General features: G+C 37.6%; 1 protein-coding gene across 1 annotated transcript in view; it reads right to left on the minus strand.

Annotated features, from left to right (window-relative positions):
• GANC (glucosidase, alpha; neutral C) overlaps positions 1-9,328 on the minus strand; it is a 98,940-nt gene that overhangs the window by 82,237 nt on the left and 7,375 nt on the right. The window contains exon 3 of the mRNA XM_006883217.1: positions 7,559-7,571. Coding sequence (XP_006883279.1) covers positions 7,559-7,571 — 13 coding nt within the window. The remainder of the gene's footprint in view (positions 1-7,558; positions 7,572-9,328) is intronic.

Below are 9,328 nucleotides of genomic sequence, written 5' to 3' on the forward strand. Positions count from 1 at the left end.
TAACCCACACTGAAGAATGTAGTCTTTGGTATTCTGTAGCAAGTGTTTCAAGTTCTCTTTAGCAAGCAAAGTCAATCCACTGCACAATGTATGTTGTCGATGAGTCTTCCTCCAATCTTGATGTTACATTCTTCTTTATCTAGTCCATCTTCTTCAATGATTTTCTCAGCATACAGACTGAACAGATATGGAGAAAGAATACATTGCTGACACACACCTTTCCTGATTTTAAACCATGCAGTGTTCCCTTGTTCTGATAACGGCTTCTTGATTTAGGTCTAGGTTTCCATGAGCATAATTAAGTCTTCTGATATTCCCATCCTTCTCCACATTACCCAAAATTTGTTATGATTCCACAGCCAAATGCCTTTCATTTTCAATAAAGCACAAGTAAACATCTTTCTGGTATTCTTTTCTTTCACCCAATATCCACCTGTCACCAACAATGATAGCTCTTGTTCTGAATCTAGCTTGAATTTCTAGCAGTCAATGTGCTGCTCCAGGGATTTTTTAAAATAATCTGTAGTAAGATTATATTTGCATGTAATAGTAAAAAGATAATGCTTTATAATTTTTACATTCTTCTAGGTGGTATAGCACTTGAGGAAACTTGGAGTTGCTATGGTGCTGAACGCTGGGTCACTGGTGTGTCAAATGCCATAATGGTTATCCATGGTGGACAGTATCTGGTGGAGCTCCCAGATTAAGAAAGGCTTGGAAACAGGAGTGGCATCCACTTCCTAAACAACATGCCTCTGAAAACTCTATAAACTTAAAGAAACAACAATAGTTATAGAACAAAGTTCAGGTCTTTTTTTCATAGGGTTGCTACGAGTTGTGCTTGACTTGATGGATCTGAACAACAACAACAAAAACAACATTTTGTTGGGTCACCTTTTTTGGGAATTGGAATAAATGTTCTGTAAGATGAGCCTCTCAGTTTGGAAGGCACTCAAAATGCCACTGGAAAAGATCTGTCTACTCAAAGCAGAGTCTATACAGTAAGGACATGGATAGAGAAAAGTTTCACTCAATGAGTGGCCTTCCTTTGCTGATGTGGCAAGACTTAAAATGAGGATAAACAGCTGCAAGCATTCATTAACAACCAGAACAAGGAATGTACAAAATATGAATCTATGAAAATTGGAATTTGTAAAAAATGAAATGGAACACATAAATATCAACATCCTAGGTATTAATGAGCTGAGATGGACTGATATTGGCCATTTTGAATCATAAACTCTACTAAGCCAGAAATGACAAATTGAAGAGGAATGGTAGGGCATTCATGACCTTGAAATGCTGTTTTTGATGATGAATGCCCCACCACTCCTCTTCAGTTAGTCATCCTAACATGCAATGCTGTGATCGGTTACTATCCTGTTAATACAACTATTATTCAGATATATGTACCAGCCATGAAAACCAAAGATTAAGAAATTTAATATTTCTAACAACTTTGAAGTATAAAAGAGATCAATCATGTAATCAAGATACATTAGTAATATTTGGTGACTGGAAAATAAAGGTTGGAAACAAAGAAGGACTAGTAGCTGAAAAATAGCCTTGATAACAGAAGTGAGGCTGAAGATTATGTCATAGAATTTAGTACAATTAGTTTCTTCATTACAAAAATTTCTTTTTTATAAAAATATAAACAGGGACTATGCACATGTATTTCAATTGATGCATTACACAGGAAATAGACTGACTATATCTGTGGAAAAAGACACTGGAGAAGTTCAATGTCAGCAAGTCAAAAAAACTAGGCCAGAGATTGACTATGGAACAGACCATCAGCTACATATGTTAAATTCAAATTGTAGTTGAAGAAAATGAAAACAAGATCATGAGAACCAAAATATGACCTTGAGTGTATTCCAGCTGAATTTAAAAAAAAAATTTTAAGAACAGATTTGATGCACTGAACACTCAACTGAAAACCAGATGAACTGTGGAATGCCATCAAGGACGTTATCTTTAAAGCAAGCAAAAGGTCATTACAAAGACAGGGAAGAATGAAAAGAACAAAATGAAAGTCAGAAGAAATTCTGAAACATGAATAAGAATGAAAAGAAACAAAAATAAGGGGAAGAACTGCTGAGGTAAAACAGCAGACAGAAGATTTCAAAGGGCAGCTCGATAAGACAAAGTATTATCATGAAATATGCACGGAGCTGGAATTAGAAACCAAAAGGCGGGGGGTGGGAGGGGTGGGGGGGAGAAAACCAAAAGGGAAACATAAGGCATATCTCAAACTGAATAACTGAAGAATAAATTCAAGCCTCAAGTTGAAAAACTGGAGGATTCCATGGGCAAAATCTTTGATGATGCAGGAAGCACCAGAAGTAGATTGAAAAATCACTATACAAAAAAAGAACTGGTCAACACGGAATCATTTCAGTATGTAGCATATGATCAAGAACCAATAATATTGAAGGAAGAAGTCCAAGCTGCACTGAAAGCACTAGCAAAAAATAAGTCCCAGGAGTTGACAGAATACCATTTGAGGTATTTTGAGAAACTTATGCAACCTTGGACATGTTTAGCAGTCTTTGTCAACAAGTATGGAAGGCTGATCAGCTGACTGATACACAGGCGTACAATTAAACATTCTGGAATTCCCATTTGTCACAATATTACCCCTAACCTGTTATGATCCACTCAGTTCTATGTACTGCATAGTAAATATCTTTCTTTTAAAAAGGTAAGTATCATTCTAGTATTCTCTGCTTTCAGCCAATTCATCTGCCCTAAAAAACAAATTCTCTTCTTCTTCATTTCTCTTCTGAATCTTGCTCCAATTTCTGGGATTTCCCTGTTGCTGTACTTCAGTAACTATTTTAAAATTCTCTTGTTTGTAATATTAATGATATTGATAATTTATATGTTCTGTTCAATCACCTTTCTTTGGAATGAGCACAGACATGGGTTAGTTTTCCAGTTAGTTTCCAAGTAGCTGGAAGTAAAGGAAGGCATAGTGAGCACTTGGCATAGATAAGTCAGCACTTGACATAGATGAGTACTTGCATAGATGAGTGTTGCATTTGTTTATTGAAACATTTGGATTGGTATTCCATCTCCTTCATTATCTAGTGCTGTTACAAAAGGGATACCACAATTTGAGTGGCATTCACAAACAGAACTTATTGTCTTCCAGTTTAGAAGGCTACAAGTCCATATTCAGGGTGGCAGCTCTAGGGGAAGGCCCTCTCTCTGTGGGAGTTCTGGAGGAATCGCCTTATTTCCTTCATTAACTACAGGCCTGAAACTCCTTGGGACTCTATGTGTCTTGGTCTTCTCTGGTGTCAAGGAGTTTCCTAGCATAGGGGTCTAGGTCTAAAAGGGCTCATTCTACTTCTATTAGAACTAACTTCCTTGGTGATACTGAGGTCCCTACTTTTGACTTATCTTCTTTTTTAATTCTTATGAGGTCAACAGTATTATAAATCACACAGTAGAAAACTCTTACATCAGATTAGGATTGTAATGGTATTAAGTAGCATTGCACTCCATCCTAAATCCTTTTATAACTATTTTGTTTATTGGATAATGGAGGGTCACTACAGAGCTTCTATATTAAATTATTACATACATGAATTTTGGGGGAACACAATTCAATCCATGACACCTATCCCAGGAGCCTTGTTTTTGCCAGTGCCTTCAGAACAGCTTGGACTTCTTCCTTCAATACCATTGATTCTTGTTCTCATGCCGTACTGAATGGAAACTAATGCTTTTTGATACAGTGGATATATGGTATATTCTATCCTTCTTCTTTTGATGCTTTCTATGTAATTCAATAGCTTACCCATAGAGTCCTGTATAATTACAACTTGAATTTTTTTTTAGTTCTTTCAACTTGAGAAATGTCAATTACCTTTCATTTTTTTTAGACATTGTTTTATAACATTTTGCCTTCTTGGGGTGCCTTTTGAAACTTTTTGTTCAGCACTTTGACTTCATTTCTTCCTTTTTCTTTAGCTAGTCTATGTTCAAAAGCAAGTTTCAGAGCTCTTCTGACATCATTTTGGTCTGTTCATGGTTGTCAAAGTGCACTGTGGGTTGGGCTGCTAATCGAAACATCAATTGGTCTAGCCCACCAGCTGCTCCTCAGGAGAAAGATAAGCAGACTCCTTCTGCAAAGACTTCCAGTCACTGAAACCTGTTGGAGGACCACTGTGAGCCAGAATCAAAGTGCCAGCAGTGGTTGGTTTTTCTAATGATCTTTGGCTTTCTTCATGTCTTTCCATCATGTCTTTAGTACCATCCACAATTCACCTAGCCTTCAATCATAGCAAATCTATTCTGGAGGTGGTCTCTAAATTCAAGTGGATGTATTTTGGCTCTTGTAAACTTGTTCTAATTTTCTTCAGCTTCAACTTGAACTTGCATGATTGTTCTGCAGTTATCCCCTGGTCCCTTCTGACTACTGATACTAAGATTCTCCATTGTTTTCACAGATGTGCCAGTTTAAGGGGAAATTTACATTACATGAAAAGACAGATGTTGGGATTCAAAAACAATTTCAACAATTCTGACAATTCCAATGTTACTGCTTTAAGAGTTTCATTGGTGTGGGGCAGGCCGGCAGGCATGTAAGAGTGCTCAGTTTGACAATCTGCCTCCTCACTAGTGAAATTTGAGAATGGCAGCTGTGATCTGAATTTGTTCTCTTAGGCTTTGGGCTCTCTTTGAACTAGACTTAAAATGCCATCATTATGAATAAGTGGATGTATGAAGCTTATTTTAAAATTAAGACTGCTCTTGTACCTAATAAGAAACTTCCCTTGAAGGACCCATTTCATTCCAAAACTGGGCTATAACAGAGGCTCCCTGATTATACAGGAGCTTGATATAAGGTCCAGACAATGTCTGGAACTACATTATCTCCACTAGGTTTACAATGTTGATCTGATAGAGATCATAAAATGTTAAGTCCCTATATGTCATCTCAATTCCAAGTGACAAGGAGAACATTAAGATGAGCTTTAGTCCTGAATTTTGAAGTGACTTTCTAAAACATTATTTGCCCATAATCAGTATTTGCCAACATTTGAGTGCCACAGGCTCTGACATTTCCAATAACTGAACATGGTAGTCTGCTCCATATGTTCATCAAAAAATTCCATCTTGGGGACTTGATTTTTAGGAATGAAGATATCTTGGATAACTTGCTGTGTTTGTTGGTCTCCTAAGTTCTCTTCTAGATGAAGATCTTTGGCTTACATTCTGTGGCTTTGCAGGCATCTAAATCTGCTAAGTTTTGGTTATGGTTCTAGTATTTTAATTGAACAGTAGCGTTCCTCACATTTTCATGATCCCGGAAGAGGCATGTGTAGGGAAGCTGGTCTAGAGTATTACAGAAAGCCATATGACAATGTTGATGTAGGTCCATCACTAACTGCACTGGGACCAAAGCTGCGTTTAAAGTTTTCATTTGGCCCACCACTGGCAAATAAAGTGCTTGTGTTTCACTTATTTCCTCAGCATTTATCCTCATGGCAGCAGACTGTTCATATCCTTAATGTCCCCTCTCCTTCAAGGATGGAAATGGACTTCTTCTCTTTCCTCTGACCATTAGACAACCACACCTCAATGGGGTTAGGTACAATGGATTAGGAAACAAGAAAAGATGATTCCTGAGATCTTGTAGCAGCTCTAATAATTTTTAAAAGGCCTTTGATGAATTTTCTGCCTTTCCTGGTGCTAGATGCTTTGGTCTCAGGAGAGAGGGTTTGACTGTGTATCAGACTATTGTGAGTCAACATCCTTATAAGTTAAAGATGGCAGGTGACCCTCAAGTAATTAGTGATGCCCCATTTTTCCCATGAAGAACTATCAAACTAAACTACAAAAATATACCTAATGTGAGAGTTCTTGATCAGCAGTAAACTTTGGGTATGCCGCAAACTGAGAACTAAAAGTAATAACTAAGTCCAGAAAAGGGTAAATTCATCAAGAAAAAGTAGAGCATTAAGTTTCCAAGAAAGGTTACCCATCCTATCAGTGCAGCTAAGAGAGATACAAAGTATACTGTCCACACAACTATGCCCTTAAATTGTAAGTTTGGAACAGGGAATGAGGATAGTTAACACAGAAGTAGTAATATGTCAGACTCATGCTAGTTGAAATCAGGAAATTGGCTGGAGCTACCCGACTAAAACAAGCCTGGAAGCAGGAGTGGCATCCACTTCCGAAATGGCTTGCCTCCGGAAACTCTACGTATGAACAGTGCTCAGGCCTTTCGTTCATAGGGTCGCTATGAGTCATCTACAACTCAACGGCACCTAACAACAACGACAACATGAGATGAAAGCGACTCAACAGCACATGACAATAAGAAGTCTAAGTCTGAAGTACCAGCTCTAAAGGAAGGGTGTGTATCTCTCTATAGCAGTTCTAGAGGAAGGTCTAGACCATCAATTATTCATGTACAAGTTAAAACTCAAGGGGAAGAAAATTAAAAACAAGTCCACAAAAATACAAATAAGATCTTAAGTCTATTCCATCTGAATTTAAAAATCATCTTAAGAATAGGATCAAAGCACTGAACATCAATCAATGATCGAAGACCAGATGAGTTGTGGGAGGACATTAAGGATATCATCCATGAAGAGAGCAAAAGATCACTAAAGACAGAGGAAAGAGAAAAAAACCTAAATTGGATATCAGAAGAGACCCTGAAAATTGCACTGGAGCATTGAGAAGCCAAAACATAGGTTAGAGATGCTGAAACAAAAGGGCTGAACAGAAGATTTCAAAGGGCAGCTTGAGAAGACAAGCAAACTACTATAATGGAATATGCAGAGACAAAATTGGAGAATAAAAAGGGGGAAATGCTCAGTATTTTTCAAGCTGAAAGAACTGAAAATCAAATTCAAGCCGCAGGTTGCAATACTTAGGGATGTTATGGGCAAAATCTTGTATGATTCAGTAAGCATCAAAAGAAGATGGAGGGAATACACAGAGTCACTGTACCAAAAAGAATTGGCTGACACGGAAAGATTTTAGGAAGTAACTTATGATCAAGATCCACTGGTAATGAAGGGAGAAATTCAAGCTGCACTGAAGACACTGGCAAAAAATGAGTCCCCATTCAACTTAAAAAAAAAAGCCCCAGGAATCAGTGGGATACCAATTGAAAAGTTTCAAATGACAGAGGCAGCCCTTGATGTGCTCACCAGTCAGTCCATGCCAGGAATCTGAAAGACAGCTGCCTGACTGACTGACTGGAAGAGATTCATGTTTGTTCCAATTCCCAAGAAAAGTGATCCAACAGAATGTGGAAATTCTTGAACAATATTGTTACTATCTCATGCAAGTGAAATACTGCTGAGGATTATTCATAAATGGCTAAACATTCAGAAGAGGCTACGGCACTAGGGATCAGCACCACTGTTGATGTCAGACAGGTTCTGGTTGAAAGGAAAGACTACCAGAAGAATGCCCATCTGTCCTTCATTGACTGTGCAAAGACATTTCACTTTGTGGATAATAACAAATTACAGCAAACACGAAGACAAATGGGAATTCCAGAATACTCAATTGTACTTACGCAAAACTTATACCTAGAACAAAAGACTGTTGTGTGAACAGAGCAAAGGCACACTGTTGTTATGTGCCATTGAGGTGCCTGCAACTTATAGTGACCCTATGTACACCAGCTCTGCACCCTGCTGTATCCTGAGCCAAACTCACTATCTCTGACACACCTACCTCCACTACTCCAGTCACTGAGTCAATCGATTTCACCCAGGGTCTTCTCCTCCTGCGCTATCCCTCCACCCTCCTAAGCATAATGTCCTTCTCCAAGGACTGGTCCCACCTTGCAATATGCCCAAAGTATGTCAGATGGAGCTTTGGAATCCATGCCTCCAAGGAGCAACCTGGTTTTACCCTCTGCAAGACGAACCTGTTTGTTCTCTTAACAGTCCACAGTATATTCAATATTCTTCTCCAGCACTACAGCTCAAAGGCACACTGTTGCTGTTGTGATGACTGCTGTCGAGTTGACAACTCATAGCGATCCTATGAATAAAAGGCCTGAAGCCTTTCTATAACTATAGTTATTTATCAAAGTTCACAGAGTTTTCAGAGGCATGTTGTTTAGGAAATAGATGCCAATTCTGCTTCCAAAAGATATGTACATTCAATATTATTTGCTAACACAATTCAAAGATATAAATTCTTTGTTCTTTTTTCCACTGTCCATATGTATGTGGGCCAACCAAAAAGACTAAGGTCAGAAATATCTTTCATAAAAGCGTCTTTCACAGGTGATAGACTCAAACGTATCCTATGCTTTCTTGTTTATTAACACAACAAAACCTTATTCCCTAAATGGATTTATAAACTCAGGCAGAAAAGTTAGGATTTGCATTCAAGTGACATCTTTACTTTTCAAAATTTTAAGGATGTTTTTGCAGATTTGCCCAATGCTCTATCTCTATGTTCCTACAGCTTCCATGACCATTATCTGTTGATAAAATCCTTACCACTTTCCATTTTTTTCCTTTCATCTATAATAATGTTGTTTATTGGTCTAGCTGTAAGAATTTTTATTTACTCAAATGGTCTTCTAAATGTAACTGGTCACGATTGTGTGATCATTAAAAATACGGACTGCCCAAGCACAATGATGAACTCAGGGCTACATTAAAATTATAAAGCTATTTATTCCAAAAGTAATTGTTGCTAGATTATGGTATTTTTATGTTATTTTTCTTTTTTCATTCAATAGTTTGAGAAAACAACAATTAAGTACATCAGCATAGCCCAAGAGGTAAAGACTGCAGGAAAAGGGAAGACTTTGTCTCTCATTGTCCGTATGATTGCCCTTCTTCTCTCCATTTGATTTGTTACTTGGAAATCTGTTATGGGCTAGAGAATCAAACAAGAGTCTTTGTTTGGAATATAAGTAAACTTTGAATAAAAATTTAAGGTGTTACTTTATTACTAAGATATACAAGTTTCAATTATAGTTATGCTCTCAGAAGGACAGAGATGGCACATTGCAATAAGGGTAATTCAAAGATGATTTTAATAAGGTGACTAGCAATTGCTACTATAACAGAAATGTCACAAATGTGTGGCTTTAAGAAATGTGTGTATCAGGGTTGTATTCTTTCTCCATACCTATTTAATCTGTATGCTGTGCACAATATTTGAGAAACAGACTCTATGAAGAAAAATGTGGCAACAGGATTGGAGGAAGATTCATAAATAACCTTCGTTATGGGGATGACACAGCCTTGCTGGCTGTAATTAAAAAGGACTTGAAGCACTTGCTGTAGAAGGTTAAACACTACAGCCTTCAATATGGATT

This window comes from Elephantulus edwardii, unplaced genomic scaffold (genome assembly GCF_000299155.1).
Source record: "Elephantulus edwardii isolate Elephantulus edwardi_28Jun2011 unplaced genomic scaffold, EleEdw1.0 scaffold00026, whole genome shotgun sequence".
In the NCBI taxonomy this organism is placed as follows: domain Eukaryota; kingdom Metazoa; phylum Chordata; class Mammalia; order Macroscelidea; family Macroscelididae; genus Elephantulus; species Elephantulus edwardii.